Consider the following 23,892-nt stretch of genomic DNA (forward strand, 5'->3'; position numbering starts at 1 on the left):
GAATTTGTATATACTCTTTTCTAAACAGACATAACTTTTTTTTTTAAGTCTCTGAACATCAAACGATTATTAGAATCAGTTGCTTTCGCGTTTATACAAGGGCTTACAGACACAATAATTTAATCTGCAATCTTTATCAGAAACTCTTGACTCTAAAAGAAGCAGGAAACAGAGAATAATGGCAGAGGGAAGTATTAACATAAAGCTAGGGAGTTGAAAAATCAACAAAGAACAAACAGTATGACCACAAGTTATCACCAATAAAATGTTAGGTTTTGTTCAATAAGGAAACCTAATATTTTAAACATTGAGATTTAAAATGCTCTAGAATATTATAAGGAAAAAATATTGCTGAAGCTAGAAAAACTTCAGGGAAAAAAATTACTGACTATTATAATTTCAAAGGAAGACCACACTAAAAAAGAATACATAAAACTCAAGGCAGCTTTGCTTAAAAACCAGGGGGGCATGTAATTATAAACAGCATAGAAAATAATCTAGATAGTTGACTAGAACACTTAATCGAACCATGATTCTAAAATAAAAGATAACTGAACATAACGTCTTTGAGAAAATATTTAGGTAAGTTTCTTTTATATATTTATTCTAAAGGGTACAAGGATTCATCGACAATGAAAAAAAATTTTTTAATTAGAAAATGATATGAGTGAAGAATTTAAACTATAATTTTGTTATTAAATATTTAAAGAGTTATATAACAGGATGCTACATAATTGTTAATACAATCGGTAAGATGAGAAAAAGAAAACTAATTTTAATGTATTAAAGAAGTAAAAATTTGACCAATTATACCAATGGACCTCATTTTAGAAAATAATTATATAGTTTTTGCAGTTGCATGGTTTATCATATAGGACACTAATTTATCTTGTATAAACTTGAAGCTTGGGACTAAAGATAGTTTCATGCTGAATTATACACATGTCATATATGAAAATTGTATCTATCAGAAAAGAATGTTAGGGGTCTATTAAGCATTCTAATTACAAAAATTAAGAGGTATAGAAACAAGGTCCAGAAGTTTTTAATATAAGAAGGGAATCTCTGGGCATAGGAAAAGGTTCATCACTGAGTAGGAGAGACAGGTAACGGTGAAGCAGGACCAGGGAGTTAGAAAAGACTGTAAAATCATGGTAAGGACATACTACATATTATTCCTACTAGGTAGGTTTAGGGCACTGATATATTGTCCATCCAACTGACTGTGGGGTTTGTTGGCTACTCAAGCTAGATAGTATATAACTGGGCTGAATTTTTCCATTCAAATGTCACTGGCTTATGGATACACAAACTTTATAAAGGAAATAAACTGAGAAGTAAAATTTGCTTCACAGAAATTCATATTATAGTTAGTTCTTTTTATAAATAATCCTATTCCCTTTAAAAAGGGACAGCTATCTTTTAAAGAAAGATTTTACAGAAGTGCAACACATACCCTGGTTGCAGAACAAAATCACTGTGCTCCTAACTGGTCCTTTCCTATTTCCGTCCTTGCCATGTCATCTGAAAGATGGAAAATACAGTGGTTCCTTTTCAGTGGAATTTTTTCCGTCTGCTATTTTTATACCTAATAAGTGAAAACTGCAAACTAATATAGTATCAGTTTTAAGTATTCATCATTTAAATCTTTATAAAGGTAAAGAAACTTGCATATGCATTGTAATAAAGGGAGTCTTTTCTCATTTCACCATTCTTTGACTTTTACAGGGCAAAACACATACTAGAGAATATATCATTAATTTTACATCATGAAGCATATCAAAATAAAATGGGAAAAATGATACATTTGCCATTGGTAAACAGGAATTCATCAAAAGACAAAGAGAAAAATACAATATGACTTGAGACGAAGTGTATCACTTAAACTAGAGTATTCAAATTAGAATGAGAAAGAGTACAATGTTTTGACAATGTTCATCAAAAAACAACGTATTAAAAAAATTTTAATGTAAAGTTTGAATTCAAATTTTAAAATTACTATTTGAGGGCAACGTACTCTAAACTCAGGAAAACACAACACTAGGGTGAAACACCCTAAGTTGAAGATGAGGATTTAAATTTGAACCTACCTTGCCAAAGATGGAATCATTTGCCAAAAGGAAAGCAAGTACCTGATCATAATAGTCTCAGAAAATATAAATTAAATCTTCAATTATGGTGTGACACCTGTTACTAAATCAATTCATTTACTACGATGCTCAACTCAATTTTTCAGTTGTTTAAATAATAGCACAAAACTAGGGAAATTATAAATATTTAAGGAGATTAAAATGTCAGTAGAAAACGTATTACATATGGATTAAAAGAAAAGCATTCATTCAAACTACTCCTGAATAAGAAGCCAAAATAATTCCATTTAGAACTTTAAGAGAGAGAGCAGCCCATAAATCCCGTTTGAAAGACAAGAATAAATAAACTGTTAAGCAAAGCCAGGAATCTAGATGACTTTGAAACATCCACTTACATCCATTTTAATGAAGAATTGAAGGATACACTGTGTTAAAGACATATTTAAAAGACTAGCAGTGGAATAAGACAGATGAATCAAATTTTGTTATAGCCTAAATAATTACAAGAGACTTTGAAAACGTAGTGTAATTCATGTTTTCTTTCCAGTTTCAAAGCTTCTATCCATTGCCTCTATCTTTGGTGTCACTGCCACCAATAAACACAGTATACAGCTTAGAAACCTAATTACTATCTTCAACTAGGAAAAAGTAAATTAACATTATTTCTTTAAAAGTAAGATATAAAGAATGTGGTCCAACTTAATTTTGTCTCATGGTCCCACAGTATTCTGAAATATCATGCCAAAATGTAAAAGTTTAAAAGGGAACATCATCATTTCCTATAAATGCACCAAAAATTTAGCTACTGTACGCTGGTGTGATGACAGCTAGTAGTATGCAGAGGCCACACAACGACATAACATACGTGTGTTCAGCGCACAATTACTCGAAGGAAGGTTCAGTTTAATGGGAAACTGAAACATGGACAACATAATGCCTTCATGTACATATGCTACAGCGTTGTTCTCTTGCAGTTCAAAAGGACAGTGTAATTCTCTTAAATTTACACAAAACATTATGAAACATGGTAGTTGCTCATGATTAAAATAAAACAGCAATGTCAATTAAGTTAACAGTGTTAAATATATTCACATGATCACCACCGTGGTTCAAAGTGGCCACGAGTGAAGTTACACAGCGATCTATGCACACATCTGCCACAACGGTGCTTGCCAGTTTGACTTTCTGCAGACCAGGTAATTTTACGAGACAAATAATCTTGCACTGATTCTTTCATATTACGAAAGGAATTAGATGTTGTAAGTAGTTTCATTCCTCTGGGGGAGGGGGAGGGGAGGACCTCTAAAAAGTCAGTGCAAATTGAAGAGAGGTCTCCCTTCTTGAATATTGGAACTTGCTGACCGAGATACGATTCCTATAAGCTGAGGATAAACAAATCGTAAGATATCAAAGAATCTCATAACATTGTCATCGGCGTTTAGCAGGTATTTGCCACAAAGAGGAATCCCAGCCCTACAGCAGGGCCTTCGGAGAGTACGGCTGCTGGGGCGGAGGCGGCTGGGGCAGCGCCGATGGTAAAGTATAGTTCGGCACCTGGGACAGGCTGCTCCCTGCGTTCTGGTATATGGTGACGTCGGGGGTGGCAGGAGGAGGACTATACACTGAAGCCTGGCTGGGATACGTGCCTCCTTGAACAGAAGTGCCCATCGTGCTGTGGAAGGGAAAGAACACTCGGTTAGGTCAACACTGACTTACCCAGCCGTTTAGAGATGAACAGGAAAGCTGTTCATGAAACAGTTACTCATTCATGCAACGCATTCAATAAATACTTAGTAAATAGCTTAACGTGCCAAACGCTGTTATTTGAGGCACTGGGATATCATCAAGAAGGAAGGGGGAAACGTCCCTATCACCATGGAGCTTACATTCTAACAGGATAAAAAAGATGATAAAAAAAATGTATAATATGTCAAGAGTTAGTAACAAGAGGTGGTATAAAGAAACGTAAAGCATCGTGGGAGAACCCCCGAGTTCCTGGGACAAGAGATTCCTGGGTATCCAGGGTGGTCCCGGAGGCTGCTCAGACACAGCTACACTGAAGCAGAGACCTGGAAAGAGGGGGAGGGAGTGACACCGATTAGCTAGGAAAACAGGCTTTCAGGCAAGGAGAAAAGCAGGCCCTTGAGAAGAGAAAAGGCCCGGCATGTTCAAGGAGCTACAAGGAGGCCTGGGCGGCCGGAGTAACGCGGCAGAAGCAGGGAGGAGGAGCCGCAGATGCAGGGCCGTGCAGACTCTGGCGTGTACTGGAGTGGGACGGAGACACACTGGCTGCTTGTGGACACAGGAGCGATGCGATGTGACTTGGCTTTAACAGGCTCACCGGGCCCAGGACAGAAGCCAGGTGACCTGACAGGGGGGCTGCTGGAATCGTCCCTGTGAGAGCCCGTCGGGCGGCTGGCGAGAGCCATGGAGGAAAGGGGAGGGAAGGGTCCGATTTTGAAGGAACTTCCATCAAAGGAAGTTTACATCATGTCTGAGGTAAAATCTTAGAACTAAGTCCTACTCTACTCTGGTATAGTAGCCATTCACTGAAAAGGAAAAGACTACAGATAAGGGCCACGGCAGATTTGGGGAGGGAGAATCAAGCACAGTTTTGGACATGTCAAGCGAGATACCTAGGAGACTGCCAAGAAATGACAGTGAGCAGGTGGTCAGCTATGCGGGTCTGGAGTCCAGCAGAGAGGTAAGGGCTCGGAGCTCGAATTCGGGGGTCATCGGCACACACAAGTGGCGTTCAGGGTCAGGGACCTGAATGACATCCCCCAGGGAGCGACTGCAGACAGAGGAAAAAGCACTCCGCGTTTTGAGCTCTAGAGCTAGAAGTCAGGGAGATAAAGAGGCACTGGCAAAGAAGGCTGAAGAGTGGCAATAAGGCAGAAGGAAAACTAAGAGAGCATGGTCACGGCCAAGTGAAGAAAGTATTTCAAAAAGGAAGTGACCACTGGGTCTGGCCACACGGAAATGGCTGGTCCCTAAGAGCAGTGCTGGAAGACTAGGGGAGATGAAGACCTGATATCCTCCTCTGTCTTATTCCCTGAAAACAGAGAAGCAAACAACAGAGACCTTCTATCTATTCCCACTAACACATTTACCCACTGTCTGCACCCACACCCACGGTTACATCCTGCCTCGCCTCCTGCTGGGACCGACCACCTGCCAGTGTGCTCCTGTGCAAGGTGCCCCCCACTGTGCACGGATCCCATCCCACCGACCAGAACTCCTTCGAGCTGTCTTGATTCATGTCTCGGCTTCCTCTCTTCCCATCCCCAACCTGACAGTCGAGTTTCCACTATGTGTAAGACACCAGGATACAAAGAGAAATACGAAGAGCTTTAACAAGCAGATTTCCCCCCCACCTCTCTGTGAAAAATGTAAAACAAGCTATACAATGGGCAATTGCCTAAAATTTTCAAAATACTGCCTATTTTTAAACTTTTCTTCAATTCCTAGATTGTTTATAAATCAATGTTGGTAAATCCAATACTCTTGTACTTTGCACAAATTAAACCAATTCACTATTATAAGAGATAGTCATTTGCTACTATATTCCACCAACTAATGTAACCACGTAAGTCATGCTTAAAGGCATCACCCATTATCATTCCACAAGTGCTGTGTTGTGAAATATAAAGTATTACAAGAACTCAGGTTTCATGCTATTGGTCACATCGATAAGGGTCACAACAATGCTATTGTTATCATGTTGAGACTAAGTGCTAAGCTCTGGTGCCAAAATGCCTAGTTTTGTATCTTAGCTAAATGGGACCTTAGCCGTTGCTCCCTGCCTCAGTTTTCTCATCTATAAAATGGGGATAATAGTGTAGCTACTTCATGGGTTATTACCATCAATGAGTTAATACACATAAAGCATACAGCACAACACCTAGTGCTTACTACCCCATAAATGTTAGCTATCACTGTAATCATTCCCACTTTGTACTATATTTCTTATCTCAACTTAAAAGTTCTACCATCCACCCAGTTGTTCAAAGGTTAAAACCCAGCAATTCTCTCATATCTCTGCTCTGCACTATCTCCCCACCGTGTTACCCATAGGCAATCATTTGCTCATCTCTAAATAACCCTTTTCTCATCCCTATCTTGTAGTTAGACACTCATCATTTCTTGCCTAATATACTAGCCCACCAGCTCCTAATCTAGTCCCTATGAATCCATCAACACTATCACCATCTGAAGCTCTTTACGGGCTTTCCCAGACAAGACCCAAGCTCCTTAACATGGTATCTCAGACCATCCATTATCCTTGTCAATAAGTCCAAGCGTCTCTCTCACCTCTCCCCCCAGAGACTTTAACCCTTTAGTAACACTGCACCACTGGTAATGCCCAACATGCACCGTGCGTTTTCACTGCTCCCCATTTCATCCATTCCATGGGTATCATGCATTTCACAGCATGTCAGGTAAACAAAAGCATGAGACCCACATCTTTGTCCATGACAATCATTCTTACTTTTTCCTCCAGTCTCAAGAGCATATTTTTCTTGGAAATCTTCCCTGAACCCTGAGGCTCCTCAAGCACTCTGCACATACCTTTACTTGTAATTTGTGTTGTAACAACATACTTTGTGTGTGTTTGCCTCCATTAGCCCCTAAGAGCCTTGAGGCTCAGAAACTCCACATCAATGGTCAACTAGTATCTGCCAAGGGAGCCAAGAATACTCAACGGGGAAAGGATAGTCTCCTCAACAAACGGCGCTGGGAGAACCGGATAACCACACGCAGAGGAATGAAAAAGGTCCCCTGGCTTACACCGCACACGAAAATGAACTTGAAATGGAATAAAAACGTAAATTTAAGACCTGAAACTGTAAAACTCCTAGAAGAAAAGACAGGGGGAAAAGGTTGTTGAGACTGGTCTCGGCTGCGGTTTCCTGAATACACAGCAAAAACACAAGCAACAAAAGCAAAAATCAGTAAGTGGGACTACATCAAACTAAAACGCTTCTGCACAGCAAAGAAAACCATCAACAAAACCAAAAGGCAACCTATGAAATGGGAGAAAATATTTGCAAATCACATTATCTGGTAAGGAGTAAATATCCAAAATACATAAAGAACTCATACAATTCAATGGCAAAAAAACCAAAAATCCATCGCTTAAATAAATCATCACTTTGTTTTCTTGACCTCCCCCTCTGTCTCTGAATTCTTTCTGCCACAAGAAACTACCCTGGGAACCATCCTTGTTGGAGCCATCCAGGAGAATTCAAGAGGACCTTCAAGATGGAGGAGGAGTAAGACGTGGACATCACCTTCCTCCCCACAAATACATCAGAAATACACCTACATGTGAAACAACTCCTACAGAACACCTACTGAACACTGGTAGAAGACCTCAGACCTCCCAAAAGGCAACCAACTCCCCACATACCTGGGTAGGGCAAAAGAAAAAAGAATAAACAGAGACAAAAGAATAGGGACGGGACCTGCACCGCTGGGAGGGAGCTGTGAAAGAGGAAAAGTTTCCACACACTAGAAGCCCCTTCTCTGGTGGAGATGGGGGGTGGGGAGGGAGGAAGCTTCGGAGCTGCGGAGGAGAGTGCAGCCACAGGGTGGCGGAGGGCAAAGCGGAGAGATCCCCGCACAGAGGATCGGTGCCGAGCAGCACTCACCAGCCCAAGAGGCTTGTCTGCTCACCCGCCGGGGCGGGCGGGGCTGGGAGCTGAGGCTCCAGCTTCGGAGGGCAGATCTCAGGGAGAGGACTGGGGCTGGCTGCGTGAACACAGCCTGAAGGGGGCTAGTGCGCCACAGCTAGCAGGGAGGGACTCTGGGAAAAAGTCTGGAACTGCCGAAGAGGCAAGAGACCATTGTTTCGGGGTGTGCAAGGGGAGGGGATTCAGAGCACCGCCTAAACGAGCTCCAGAGATGAACACGAGCCACGGCGATCAGCACAGACCCCAGAGACGGGCATGAGACGCTAAGGCTGCTGCTGCTGCCACCAAGAAGCCTGTGTGCGAGCACAGGTCAGTATCCACACCTCCCTCCCAGGAGCCTGTGCAGCCCGCCACTGCCAGGGTCCCGTGATCCAGGGACAACTTCCCCGGGAGAACACACGGCGCACCTTAGGCTGATGCAACGTCACGCCGGCCTCTGCCGCCGCAGGCCCGCCCCGCACTCTGTACCCCTCCCTCCCCCTGGCCTGAGTGAGCCAGAGCCCCCGAATCAGCGGCTCCTTTAACCCCGTCCTGTCTGAGCGAAGAACAGACGCCCTCCGGCGACCTACACGCAGAGGTGGGACCAAATCCAAAGCTGAATCCCAGGAGCTGTGCGAACAAAGAGGAGAAAGGGAAATTTCTCCCAGCAGCCTCAGAAGTAGCGGATTAAATCTCCACGATCAACCTGATGTACCTGCATCTGTGGAATACCTGAACAGACAACGAACCATCCCAAATTGAGGCAATGGACTTTGGGAGAAACTGCAGACTTGGCGTTTGCTGTATGCAACTGACTAGTTTCTGATTTATATGTTTATTTTAGTTTACTTTTTAGTGCTTGTTATGATTGGTGGATTTGTTTATTGGTTTGGGGGCTCTCTTCCTTTCTTTTTTATTACTTTATTTCTTTATTTTAATATTTTGTTTATTTTAATAACTTTATTTATTGTAATTTTTTTTCCTTCTTTCTTTTTTTTTCTCCCTTTTCTTCTGAGTCATGTGGCTGACAGGGTCTTGGTGTTCCAGCCGCGTGTCAGGCCTGAGCCTCTGAGTGGGAGAGCTGAGTTCAGGAGATTGGTCCACCAGAGACCTCCCAGCCCCACGTAATGTCAACCAGTGAGAGCTCTCCCAGAGATCTCCATCTCAACGTTAAGACCCTGCACTCAAGGACCAGCAAGCTTCAGTGCTGGACACCCCTATGCCAAACAACTAGCAGACAGGAACATAACCCCATCCATTAGCAGAGAGGCTGCCTAAAATCATACTGAGTTCACAGACACCCCAAAACACACCACCAGACGTGGACCTGCCCACCAGAAAGACAATATCAGCCTCATCCTGCAGAACACAGGCACCAGGCCCCTCCACCAGGAAGCCTACACAAGCCATTGAACCAACCTTACCCACTGGGGGCAGACAACAAAAACAATGGGAACTACAAACCTGCAGCCTGTGAAAAGGAGACCCCAAACACAGTAAGTTAAGCAAAATGGGGAGACAAGAAATATGAAGCAGATGAAGGACCAAGGTAAAAAACCACCAGACCAAACAAATGAAGAGGGAATATGCAGTCTACCTGAAAAAGAATTCAGAGTAATGATAGTAAATATGATCCAAAATCTTGGAAATAGAATGGAGAAAGTACAAGAAACATTTAACAAGGACCTAGGAGAACGAAACAGCAAACAATGATGAATAACACAATAAATGAAATTAAAAATCCTCTAGAAGGAATCAATAGCAGAATAACTGAGGCAGAAGGATGGATAAGTGACCTGGAAGATAAAATAGTAGAAATAACACTACCACAGAGCAGAATAAAGAAAAAAGAATGAAAAGAATTAAGGACAGTCTCAGAGACCTCTGGAACAACACTAAATGCACCAACATTCAAATTACAGGGGTCCCAGAAGAAGAAGAGAAAGAGAAAGGGACAGAGAAAATATTTGAAAACATTATAGTTGAAAACTACCCTAATATGGGAGAGGAAATAGTCAATCAAGTCCAGGAAGTGCAGAGAGTCCCATACAGGATAAATCCAAGGAGAAACACGCCAAGACACATATTAATCAAACTATCAAAAATTAAATACAAAGAAAAAATATTAAAAACAGCAAGGGAAAAGCAACAAATAACATACAAGGGAACCCCCATAAGTTTAACAGCTGATCTTTCAGCAGAAACTCTGAAAGCCAGAAGGGAGTGGCAGGGCATATTTACAGTGATGAAAGGGAAGAACCTACACCAAGATTACTCTACCCAGCAAGGATCTCATTCAGATTCGATGGAGAAATTAAAACCTTTCCAGACAAGCAAAAGAAGAGAATTCAGCACCACCAAACCAGCTTTAAAACAAATCTAAAGGAACTTCTCTAGGCAGGAAACACAAGAGAAGGAAAAGACCTACAATAACAAACCCAAAACAATTAAGAAAACAGTAATAGGAAGAAAACATATCGATAATTACCTTAAATGTAAATGGATTACATACTCCAACCAAAAGACATAGACTGGCTGAATGGATGCAAAAATAAGACCCATATATATGCTGTCTACAAGAGACCCACTTCAGACCTAGGGACACATACAGATTGAAAGTGAGGGGATGGAAAAAGATATTCCATGCAAATGGAAATCAAAAGAAAGCTGCAGTAGCAATTTTCATATCAGACAAAATAGATTTTAAAATAAAGACTATTACAAGAGACAGAGAAGGACACTACATAATGATCAAGGGATCAATCCAAGAAGATATAACAATTGTAAATGTTTATGCACCCAACATAGGAGCACCTCAATACATAAGGCAAATGCTAACAGCCATAAAAGGGGAAATCGACAGTAACACAATCATAGTACGGAACTTTACCACCCTACTTTCACCAAGGGACAGATCAAACAAAATGAAAATAAATAAGGAAACACAAGATTTAAATGATACATTAAACAAGATGGACTTAATTGATATTTATAGGACATTCCATCCAAAAACTAACAGAATACACTTCCTTCCCAAATGCTCACAGAATATTCTCCAGGATAGATCATAGCTTGGGTCACAAATCAAGCCTTGGTAAATTCAAGAAAAGTGAAATCGTATCAAGTGTTACTTCTGACCACAATGCTATGACCTTAGATATCAATTACAGGAAAAAATCTGTAAAAAATACAAACACATGGAGGCTAAACAATACACGACTAAATAAGCAAGAAAACACTGAAGAAATCAAAGAGGAAATCAAAATATACCTAGAAACAAATGATAATGAAAACACGACGGTCCAAAACCTATGGGATGCAGCAAAAGCAGTTCGACGAGGGATATTTATAGCAATACAGTCCTACCTCAAGAAACAAGAAACATCTCAAATAAACAATCTAACCTTACACCTAAAGCAATTAGAAAAGAAGAACAAAAAAAACCCAAAGTCAGAAGAAGGAAAGAAATCACAAAGATCAGATCAGAAAAAAATGTAAAACAAATGAAGAAAACGATAACAAAGATCAATAAAACTAAAAGCTGGTTTTTGAGAAGATAAACAAAATTGATAAACCATTAGCCAGACTACCAAGATAAAAAGGCAGAAGACTCAAATCAACAGAATTAGAAATCAAAATGGAGAAATAACAACTGACACTGCAGAAATAGAAAGGATTATAAGAGCTTACTACAAGCAACTGTATGCCAATAAAACAGACAACCTGGAAGAAATGGACAAATTCTTAGTAAAGCACAACCTTCCGAGACTGAACCAGGAAAAAAGAGAAAATATAAGCAGACCAATCACAACCACTGAAATTGAAACTGTGATTAAAAATCTTCCAACAAACTAAAGCCCAGGACCAGATGGCTTCACAGGCAAATTCTATCAAACATTTAGAGAACAGCTAACAGCTATCCATCTCAAACTCTTCCAAAATATAGCAGAGGAAGGAACATTCCCAAACTCATTCTACAAGGCCATCATCACCCTGATACCAAAACCAGACAAAGATGTCAAAAATAAAGAAAACGATAGGCCAATATCACTGATGAACATAGATGCAAAAATCCTCAACAAAATACTAGCAAACAGAATCCAGCAGCACATTAAAAGGATCATACACCATGATCACGTGGGGTTTATCCCAGGAATGCAAGGGTTCTTCAGTATATGCAAATCAATCAAGGTGATACACCATATTAACAAACTGAAGGATAGAAACCATATGATCATCTCAATAGATGCAGAAGAAGCTTTCAACAAAATGCAATACCTATTTATGATAAAAACTCTGCAGAAAGTAGGCATATAGGGAACGTACCTCAACATAATAAAGGCATATATGACAAACCCACAGTCAACATCATTCTCAGTGGTGAAAAACTGAAACCATTTCCACTAAGATTAGGAACAAGACAACGTTGCCCACTCTCACCACTATTATTCAACATAGTTTTGGAAGTTTTAGCCACAGCAATCAGAGAAGAAAAAGAAATAAAAGGAGTCCAAACTGGAAAAGAAGTAAAACTGTCACTGTTTTCAAATGAGATGATAGTATACATAGAGAATCCTAAAGATGCTACCAGAAAACTACTAGAGCTAATCAATGAATTTGGTAGAATAGCAGAATACAAAATTAATGCACCGAAATCTCTTGCATTCCTATACACTAAGGATGAAAAATCTGAAGGGAAATTAAGGAAACACTCCCATTTACCATTGCAATAAAAAGAATATAATACCTAGGAATAAACCTACCTAAGGAGACAAAAGACCTGTACTCAGAAAAGTATAAGACACTGATGAAAGAAATTAAAGATGATACAAACAGATGGAGAGATATAGCATGTTCTTGGATTGGAAGAATCAACATTGTGAAAATGAGTATACTAACCAAAGCAATCTACAGATTCAATGCAATCCCTATCAAACTACCAATGGCATTTTCCACAGAACTAGAACAATAATTTCACAATTTGTATGGAAACACAAAAGGCCCCGAAGAGCCAAAGCAACCTTGAGAAAGAAAAACGGAGCTGCAGGTATCAGGCTACCCGACTTCAAACTATACTGCAATGCTACAGTAATCAAGGCAGTATGGTACTGGCACAATATAGATCAATGGAACAGAAAGTAAAGCCCAGAGATAAACCCACACACATTTGGTCACCTTATCTTTGATAAAGGAGGCAAAAATATACAATGGAGAAAAGACAGCCTCCTCAATAAGTAGTGCTGGGAAAACTGGACAGCTACATGTAAAAGAATGAAAGTAGAACACTCCTTAACACCATACACAAAAATAAACTCAAAATGGATTAAAGACCTAAATATAAGGCCAGACACTATAAGACTCTTAGAGGAAAACATAGGCAGAACACTCTATGACATAAATCACAGCAAGATCCTTTTTGACCCACCTCGTAGAGAAATGGAAATAAAAACAAAAATAAACAAATGGGACCTAATGAAACTTAAAAGCTTTTGCACACGAAAGGAAACGATAACCAAGACAAAAAGACAACCCTCAGAATGGGAGAAAATATTTGCCAATGAAGCAACTGACAAAGAATTAATCTCTAAAATATACAAGCAGCTCATGCAGCTCAATATCAAAAAAACAAACAACCCAATCCAAAAATGGGCAGAAGACCTAAATAGACATTTCTCCAAAGAAGATATACAGATTGCCAACAAACACACGAAAGGATACTCAACATCACTAATTACTAGAGAAATGCAAATCAAAACTACAATGAGGTATCACCTCACACCAGTCAGAATGGCCATCACCAAAAAATCTACAAACAATAAATGCTGGAGAGGGTGTAAAGAGAACCCTCTTGCACTGTTGGTGGGAATGTAAATTGATACAGCCACTATGGAGAACAGTATGGAGGTTCCTTAGAAAACTAAAAATAGAACTACCATATGACCCAGCAATCCCACTCCTGGGAATATACCATGAGAAAACCATAATTCAAAAACAGCCATGTATCACTATGTTCATTGCAGCACTATTTACAATAGCCAGGACATGGAAGCAACCTAAATGTCCATCAACAGATGAATGGATAAAGAAGATGTGGCACATGTATACAATGGAATATTGCTCAGCCATAAAACGGGATGAAATTGAGTTATCTGTAGTGAGGTGGATGGACCTAGAGTCTGTCATACAGAGTGAAGTCAGAAAGAGAAGAACTAATATCGTATGCTAACACATATTTGTGGAACCCTGAAAAAAAAAAAGGTTCTGAAGAACCTAGGGGCAGGACAGGAATAAAGATGCAGACGTAGAGAATGGACTTGAGGGCATGGGGTGGGACGAAGTGAGAGAGTTGCATGGACATATATACACTACCAAATGTAAAATAGATAGCTAATGGGAAGCAGCTGCATAGCACAGGGATATCAGCTCGGTGCTTTGTGACCACCCAGAGGTGTGGAATAGGGACAGTGGGAGGGAGACACAAGAGGGAGGGGATATGGGGATAGATGTATACTTATAGCTGATTCACTTTGTTATACAGCAGCAACTAACATAACAATGTAAAGCAATTATACTCCAATAAAGATGTTAAAAAAAAACAACTTAACAACCTGATTAAAAAATGGGCAGAGGACCTGAATAAACATTTTTCCAAAGAAGACATACAAATGGCCAACAGGCACATGAAAAGGCGCTCAACATCACTATCCACCAGAAAAATAAAATCAAAACCACACGGTATCACCTCACACCTGTTGCACTGGCCATGATCAAAAACACCAGAAGTAAGGACTGCTGGCGAAGATGTAGAGAAAAGAGAACATCTATGCAGTTGGTACAGTCAGTATGGAAAACAGTATGGAGGTTCCTCAAAAAATTAAAAATAGAGCTACCATATGATCCAGCAATGCTGCTTCTGGGCATATATCCAAAGGAACTGAAATCAGGATCTCAAAGAAGTATCTGCATTCCTATGTTCATTGCAGCATTACTCACAATAGCCAAGAAACGGGAAAAGTTAAGGGTCCGTCAAGGGATAAATGGGTAAAGAAGGTGTGAGGCAGAGATAGAGATACACACACACATGAATAGTATTCAGCCGTGAGAAAGAAGGAAACCTTGCCCCTGTGACAGAGAAGGACAAACACCGTATGATCTCACTTATACCTACAATGTCAAACTCAGACACAGAAAACATCTGTTTAACAGATGTAAAATGAAATAACCAACAAGTAAGTATGTAGCTTTGGTCACCTTAGTATCATCGTGGCCACCATCACTCAGGTAGGTCTAGAAAACTGTATCAGTACCACCATCCCCAGTTATCAGTAATATCACCCTAGGGTGACAGAAGTCTGGAAAAGTGACCACCCTAAAGCCAAAATTCTATGTAAAAGAATAAGAAATTGCCTCCTAGATACAAACTGAGGGACATGAAAAAACCTGCCTACCAAAAACGGGGGGGGGAAAGAATTCCTCCTTGGGCTTCCCTGGTGGCGCAGTGGTTGAGAGTCCGCCTGCCGATGCAGGGGACATGGGTTCGTGCCCCGGTCCGGGAAGATCCCACATGCCGCGGAGCGGCTGGGCCCGTGAGCCATGGCTGCTGAGCCTGCGCGTCCGGAGCCAGTGCTCCACAACGGGAGAGGCCACAACAATGAGAGGCCCGCGTACCGAAAAAAAAAAAAAAAAAAAAAATTGCCTCAAAGCCTGTGTGAAGCCTTTTCAAGGTATTGAAACATATATCTCACTGGCCTAACACAGCCCTTGAAATTACCATCAACTATTTACTGAGTTCCTACCGGGTGTAAAACTCTGTGCTACATAGTGTGGCTCTAAAGGTGAAAGCTGCCACTCCAGCTCTCAAGATATGACAGTTTAGTGGAGATACAGAGGACGACACGATAACACGAGGTGCTGGGGGCCTGAGACAGCATCAGAGGAGGAACAGTGCTGGCGAGGTGCGAAGGCAAGACAAGCTTCTAGTAAAGACGAAGCTAAGCTAAGAGCTGAAGAACAAGCAGCAATTAGCCCGGCGAAGAGGGCTAAACGTTTCAAGGAAATGCTCTGCAAAAAGCACCTATTGAAATGTGCTCGTGTTTCTGGAGAGGTGACATTTACAGCTACAGCACGTCAGTAGCCAGGCCCTGGAACACAGCGCGGGTCCTGCACGGGGGTCTTGCATCCAAATGGCAGAAGAGGACAAAGCAGCCCCCAACAAACAGGGGCAAGGTGCTCTGGCTCTACAGCACGTCACGGTTTAAGAACCTCCCAACAGAGAATCTCACTTACAAGGATAATTCCTCAAGGCTCTGAACTAAGAATGGATCCCAAGTAATCTCCAGTAATGAGACATCCACAGCAGCATGTGACATGGTAACAGAGGACTAGCTGGGACAGAGGCGGCACTTCTGGCTAATACTAAAGTATCTGAGAGCTTCCTATACATACTACTCGAGTACACTGGCTAATTTCTCAGCAATACCTACCTCTACTCACTTTGATCTAATTTTAAAGCAGCATGTTACTCTCCTAATAGTTGCTCCCTACCAATTTCTATGTAAGGGTATTCGCTTTTTACCAAACTGAGACTTAAAAAAAAAAGAAAAGAAAAGAAACAGAAGTCCTTGGACAAACAGAGTTAGAGCTAACTTTTTCCTAAGCTACATGACCCAGTAGGGGGCGCTGTTTTCTTGTTGCTGCTGTTTGATGCCTGTAACAGGCTTCCGCATCACCACCCTTCTTAAGGTCACTTCAGAATACGAGATGTGACCACAAAATCATGTTTGACAATCCCCAAGCATCCCTAGAGTGTGACTCTTTGGAGGATGAACAATACAATAGTGAGGGCAGTATAGGAGCATTCTGGGCAACTCCAACATTGATGGAAAGGTCCCTAGAAATTGTACCTGTGCCACCAAGAAACTCCTGTTGTGAGTCAGAACATCATGACCTCTGGAGTTACACACTACTGAATTCTTAAGCCTACCTATTCGATCCAAAGTGATGACTTCAGCTTAGATGCCCACTGAAGTAGAAAAGGCATTTATAAATTATGAATAATATAATGTATAAATATAATCATTTACATGATAGGGGCATTCTAAGTAAATGACCAGAACAATGGGCCTGTCGTTTCATACTCAGCTACTCGCCCCATGAACCACAGGGGCGTACAGCTTCTTGTACTGTCTCTTTTCATGTGGTTTATCATGCTGTGATATATACTAAATTCCCACACAGGGTAAAAAGAAGGGAATATTTGTCTTTAAGAGACAGCCCAGAACTATAAATTCTAAAATAATAACCACAGGAACATTCAGCTTTTATGTGAAATTTGTGTAAAGCATTAAATTATAGTTATCAAAATAAATTTAAGTTACATTGAAGTTCTTAACAAATATTATCACAGACTCAGATTAAAACAAAAGAAATTATGATGGAAGGAATATAAAAAACACAAAGCTAAAACCAGAATACAGCAGTTAAAGAACTCAATAGGACAGAGGGCTGGCATGCTGGCTAGGACTGCAGCACTGCAGGGGGTTCCTACAGAACCCACCTGCCACCACAGACGGGGCTGACCGTCTGGCATCAGTGATGACACCTACCCTGGATTTTTCTTATCCATTTTTTATGATTACAGACGACCAAGGGCACCTGAGAGTTTTAACAACACTAAAAGCAAACAAGAGCCAATGATCACATTACTTGGGGTAGGAAGCCTGAGCCTGCTGACTAGGAAGGGCTGGGCTGGCAGGCAGCACGGCTCCTTGGCTGAGAGAAGACAGCTGCTCTGGGGGAAGGCTGTAGCTCTGGGGCTGGCTCAGCTGCGCGCTCCCTGCGACCAGGTAGGCACCGCTTTGAGGAGGGCCCGGGTACACCTAGGACAGTCAGAGACAAAACACATTAGGGTCCCTCGGATTTCAACAGGCATGCATTCACTTACAAAAGAGCAACGATTACATCTCTGAAATGGTTTTCTGAGTTCCTTCTGGTGACAGGCATTTTATTTTATTTTTTTATGTAGATTTTATTTATTTATTTTTAATTGGGGTACAGTTGCTTTACGACAGGCGTTTTAAAAAGTGCTTTTCAGTGAAGTGGGCTTCTGATGATTTTTGTTTTTAGGGAAACATTAGCTAAACTCGTGTCTGTCTCCATACAGAAGCAGTAAAGAAACTTACCTTGAAATTTTATACTAATATAATCCCTCTTTCCACGTTGATACTGTATCTCCCTAAAATGAACCCCCAAATGCTGAAGAAGTGTGTTTGAATTCACTGCATTACAGCAACAGTCTGCATTTGTTTCTAGGCATCTACACAGAGATATATCTCCTAAGTTACAGCTTACTGAACATAGAGCAAGCTATCCTCCTAAAGCAAGGTCAGCAGACTTCTTTGTCCAGGGCCCAGACAGTAAATGGGGTGGGCTTTGTGGGCCATGTGCGCTCTGTTGAAACTACTGGGCTCTGCCCATAGAGAAAGCAGCCAGCAACGATGGAGAAACGAATGAGAACAGCTGTGTTCCAGTAAAAATTGATTTTAAAAAAGAGGTGGGAGGCTGGACTTTGCCCTTGGGCCATTGTTTGCGTACCCCTGCACCTAAAAACTATACTTGTTTTAAGCTAAAGAGATTAGTCTTAAGTGCCCCCCGAATCTTAAACACACATAATATTCTAATTTTCTGTAGTATCCATTAGATCCTTCCATTTCACATGTTTGAAAACAGAACTCCACTGTCCAGGGAGTGAGACTTGTAGCAGCTGTTAGGACAGTAACACACTCATCAGGAAACAAAACAACAATCATCTGAAGGCTGTGTTAAGCCACACGAGACTCACTACACACAGAATCCAAAAGGTCTTCATTATGGACGCAGCTAGTCCAGTCCTCACAAATACAACTGTTTGTACTTTGCGAATTGAACGTGAAGGGTTTCTCTTTGTCTGCTGGCTCACACTGGCATCAAGACTCATGGGTAGGTGTCATCCAGCCTCACGTTTCTCAGGCCTGGCTGCTCTTCTCCAGGGTTCTGGCCCCTCACTCCAGAAGTGGACTGCGTCAAAAAAAAATTCATCTGCACAAAGTTTATGCTACCCTACATGGATAAAATGCTGTGTCTGACTAACTACTCCCTATACCCTGAACTTAGTGAGTTTGTGGGATATGGGCTCTTGAAATAGTTGCTGGGCATGACGAGAGGAAAAAGCGCTCTCTGTTGCATTACACACATTCTCATGTAAAGGAATGGAAAAAATGCAGATTAAAGAAAGTCACTATAAAACTGAAAATGGTAGATACTCACAAGAATTTAGTAATAATTAGAAATTTTACTCAGACAGACAAAAATTGTAGTTCTTAACTAGATAATTAGATATGAAGCTTTAAAAATATACAGATGTGTGGGCCTCATGCCTGGATTCAATAGGTCTGGGTAGAGTCAAAGTATCTGTTTTTTTTTTTTTTTAAAGCTTGACAGTGATTGATGTGCACCCCTGCAGAAAAATAATTTTTTAGAACAAGAACTATTATTATAGCTAGCATACTACACATTGTATCTGTCAAGTGAAAAAATCTTTTTAACTTTATTTTTACTCCAAACATCACTTTTAGAAAGTTTCACTTTTTACAAAAACACAGCTATTCCAAATAATCTCAAATATATTTGAGAATTTAAAATGAAATACTTGCATTTTTAAAAGCTTACCTGAGAACCAGAAACACCAGATGACTGAATATAATACTGCTGATTCTGTAATTTTGCATACATGGAATACATTGGATCTTCATTCATTAACTTGGTATACAAGGACAGGGCCTCCATCACTTTAACATTGAGCTCTGAGAGTTCTGAATGTTTTCTGAAATATACAATAATGTGACACATAACTGCTATTTAAATGATATAATGTTCTAAATAATAAGATGCATCAAAATAGCAAAAATGGCAAAGAGTGGTGTAAGTAGACATTATTAAAAATTTAACCTTGTAATGAAAAAAAAAATATCCTATAGTTTAGCTCCAAGGCAACCAAAACTGTTTCAGATTTAGGTGCTGTGCTGGAAGGACTCTAGCTTATTGTACTTGACTTTACCTCAAATATCCAGGTTTCCCTCATTAATAACAGATGGGTCATGTGTGGGCCCTGATGATGCCACTTACAGCAAATATGATTATAATAGTTAACCCTTATTTTTAAAACAGACTAACATAATGAAAGTCAAATAAATCCTCATTTAAAAGCGGGAGTGGGGGCAGATGGGTCTAATTTTAATTCCCACATCAAGTAGAAAACAAGTGAATGAGAACGGGCATATCTTTAAAATGAAAATAAAATAAAATACAAGGCAGCTCTATTCCAATATGCAGTTTAGAGAGATCTGCGGAGAAGAAGGTACACAGTACAGACGGAGCGCATGTTCTTTTACCTGTCAATATCTTCCAGCTTCTCATCAATGAGAGGCCCCATCTGGTGACACATGGCTAAGATGACAAGATTTAAAGAAATATAAGAAAATGCAGCAAAAGAAAGCAACTCTCTGATGGATATTCATGTAGTTTAAGGAATAAAAGACCTAATTTGGAATAATAAAAATTCTATTAATTAATCTTAGCCCACAGAACCCAAGACTGATTTTCCTAGCTATTTATAAAATCAATACTTTAGATTGACTGTATTGATCTCAGAAATTTTTAATACCAATTTTCATTTTATAACATTTTAAATGTTGAATAAAATATTTAATTTGGGTAGAAAAGTATATGAATTTGAATTCTACCAAAGGTTCAATTAAACTGCATATAAACGTGAGACTGGTCACAGAAGAGTCAGAAATGTTAACATTGTTTATATCATTTTCAATTTTATTTAAATATAAAACCACTCTGTAACAGAACACTAGATTTAATCCTAATTATTCTTTATTTGCAAGGGAAATGGAAAACAAGGTTTACCTTCAAGATGAAGTAACTCGGGAAGATCTGGTTGATCATCACTGGGATCCGTACTTTGCAACATCTGTAGCAGTTGGTCCATTTTATCCTACAGAAATTAAACTGTTACTATAAAAAGTAACAAATCATTATGCAACAATACCTTCTCACTTCATTCGTTAGATAGTGGCTAATCCTGTAATGCACAGATATGAAGACTTCAATTTCGCTTCTATGTATTTACTGTCCGTGTGTTCTCTTTACTATCATGTGAAGTCAGAGCCCTTTTGAAACGGCTACCAGAAATTCTCTTAGATGAGAAGAAATAGAGCAACATTTAAACTTACAACATGTGAGTTCTTTAATCTCTTAAGTCATGCTAGTGGACTTCTGTGTCACTTTGTTTAGGGGCAGCTGTAGTCTTGCCATGCTGACAGGTGTAACCTCTCTCTCAAGCTGGCAGTACTTGTGACTAACAGCTCCGTTACTACTTCTCTACAAGGGAGAATACAGCAGCTGTTTCAGTAAGGCACAGCTCAGCTCTGGTACAGCTGTTCTTCTAAGTAGCACCAGAAGGATTTACTCTACATTCTCTTTCCACCAATGCTTCACTTTGTCATCAAAAAAAGGAGGAAGATTTATGGCTTCTCTATTCTCCTATGTGAAAGGCTGGAAGGCATCTCAAAGCAATGACTCAGATCTATTTCAGAATCTTTTGCTGTAAGACCAACAGAACTAATGAAGGCATCATTACATAAATACATCTATACATTACATTAGTAGAGATGTATCTATACGCAAGTTTTAAAAAACCAAAATATAGATCTCATGTACCAAAGAATATTACTGTAATAATTACAAACTTTTCTCCATTCATGGTTTTTACATGGTTATGCTACTGAGTATAGTTACTTAGGTAAATAATTTAAAGAGTACCAATTCTAAGCAAAGTAGTTATTTATACCAAAACAAAACTCTATACTCTGTACAGAAGGATAACAGTTTGAGAGATGAATTAATCACTAGAGAGTGAAAACGACACACGTATATTAATACACTCTTCTGAAGTCAAAAGAATTCCATATTTAGAAATGGATATTATTTTTCAACATAAAAGATTCACAATTTTCATTTTAAGTAGTCTAAAAAAGAAGGCACATGCCAGAAAAGTTTGCCTACAGCCAAAAAAAGGAGAGGGGAGTAAAATGAGAGTGAGGGTCAACTAATACATGGATAATTTCTCTTCTCTTTGTTTACAGAATTCTACAACCTATTTGAAATTGTCTATCAGAGAAATGAGGTTTCTAGATAGACCGCTAGCATGCATTTTCCAATGGAATGCTATAGCCAAACCTAACTTTCCCTGACTCCAGTACATTCTCTGGGGGCTCTCAGCACAGCTTCTACAACCCGTTTCGCTAAAACAGCGCTCTTCAAACTTTCTGCTTCTGGCTCCTCTAAAAAAAGGCTAAAAACCTACAAATCCCCTCACATAGTTTAAAGATGACATCTCATTTTTCATCATTAGTTTAAAATGTTACAAAGAATATAATTTCCAGAGCATTTAAAAATAAAAGTCACACACGACCTAGAGGGGTGGGATGGGGAGGGTGGGAGGAAGGCTCAAGAGGGAGGGGATATGGGGATATATGTATACGTATAGCTGATTCACTTTGTTATACAGCAGAAACTAACACAACATTGTAAAGCAATTATAATCTGATAAAGATGTAAAAAAAAAAGTCACACATTCTTTTGAATATACCCAAAAAGTCTCATTATGATAGTGTTTGTAATAGCAAAAAACACACAAAGAACTGAAAACAACCTAACCGTCCAACAACAGAATAATGAAGTCATGATAAGTCCATTCTACGGAATATTAAGCAGGAATTAAAATAATGAGGTACAACTATAAGCACTGACATGGTAAGAATGGGACTAGGGAGGAACTTTCCAGGAGAATCTTTGCTTCGTCTGTATTTGAAGTTGTATAACAACAAAACACATGCATTAATCAAGTACTGAATTTTTTTTAAATAAGAGAAGAAAACCATTGCAACTTCAATGGTGAATTCAGTATGATGCTCTCAGGCAGGAAATCACTCACTTCATCAATGTAGGCTTGTTCCGGCTCTGGTTCTATCGTTTCTACCTGAACATCGTCACTAAATTGTACCGTCTTCTTCTCCGTTTTAACTGTAAAACATGTAACATTTATCGTTTCCTTATAAATTTAAAATTTTATTTAAAAGCACTTTAAGGAGAGAACTTGGATTTTTCTTGTATTCCCTTCAATCTGAGAAACTCAGTTTAAGGGATAATTCGGTTGCAGATTTAGGCAACCATGACAGAACATGACATTATGAAATTCTGTGAAGACTTCTTAATTTTTTCTTCTAAAGATTTTATGTTTTCCATAACAGATACTTCACTAAAAATAAGAACTGTATTTCTGGAACAAAGATTAATCACCTATTACATATGAGAGTTTAGTAAACTGCTGAACAGAAAGCAAAGTTTTACAATGGCATAAATGAATTCTGCTATTGAAAATAAATCCTCTTTTCAAATTACCAGTCCTTTCAAAGAAAAATCTCCACTTTTCCACAGGCCACGCTCTTTCAATGTAATGAATTGGGAAGTTAGCTATATATTCCCCTCACGCCACTCAGTCTTTTTTTTTAAACTAAGGGAATGACACCCAGGCCAGTGGAGAGCTTTACAAGTGGCCTTGGCAGGGATCTGAATTTTCCACTAAATCAGTCTGTATTTTTTAGTTACATTATTCTTGCAACTGAAAAGGTGGTTATTAAGGGATCTGCAAACCAGAAGCACGTATTTCTCTTGCTCAACAAAGCAATCTTTAAAAAGATTCAATGTAACATTAACCAGCAAGTATAAGGTTATGATTAACATAGTAATTAATCTTATCCAAAGTAATACTGAGAAACACATACAGCTTTAAAGGAATGAACTTCCTTTTGGGATTTTTTCATCCTGATATCAATGTAGTCAATCAGTATTCATAAAAATTAAGAATCAGGGGGATGGGAAAGGGGCAGAATTAAGGAAGGGAAATAATATTAATTAAACTATTAAATATGCTTAATGGAATATTGCATTTCCCCCAATGAAGCTCCAATACAATCCTATGAGATATGCCCATCTTGTAAATGAGGTTAGCAGTGGCT

General features: G+C 39.6%; 1 protein-coding gene across 3 annotated transcripts in view; it reads right to left on the minus strand.

Moving 5' to 3' along the window:
* Nucleotides 1-2,463: 2,463 nt before the first annotated feature.
* Nucleotides 2,464-23,892, minus strand: part of STAM (signal transducing adaptor molecule) — a 68,113-nt gene continuing 46,684 nt past the window's right edge. Inside the window, exons 9-15 of one of the 3 annotated variants that reach the window (XR_004476205.2) lie at nt 22,809-22,897; nt 20,720-20,807; nt 20,194-20,248; nt 19,472-19,625; nt 17,471-17,643; nt 16,669-16,787; nt 3,638-3,762 (exon numbers count right to left, since the gene is read on the minus strand). Coding sequence is in view for 2 of the 3 variants with exons in the window: in XM_004278611.3 (XP_004278659.1) it covers nt 3,564-3,762; nt 17,471-17,643; nt 19,472-19,625; nt 20,194-20,248; nt 20,720-20,807; nt 22,809-22,897 (758 nt within the window). In the remaining variant the exon portion in view is untranslated. The other 2 variants (XM_004278611.3, XM_049706538.1) reach the window with 2 other exon arrangements.

The sequence above is a fragment of the Orcinus orca genome, chromosome 2 (assembly GCF_937001465.1).
Source record: "Orcinus orca chromosome 2, mOrcOrc1.1, whole genome shotgun sequence".
NCBI classification, from domain to species: Eukaryota; Metazoa; Chordata; class Mammalia; order Artiodactyla; family Delphinidae; genus Orcinus; species Orcinus orca.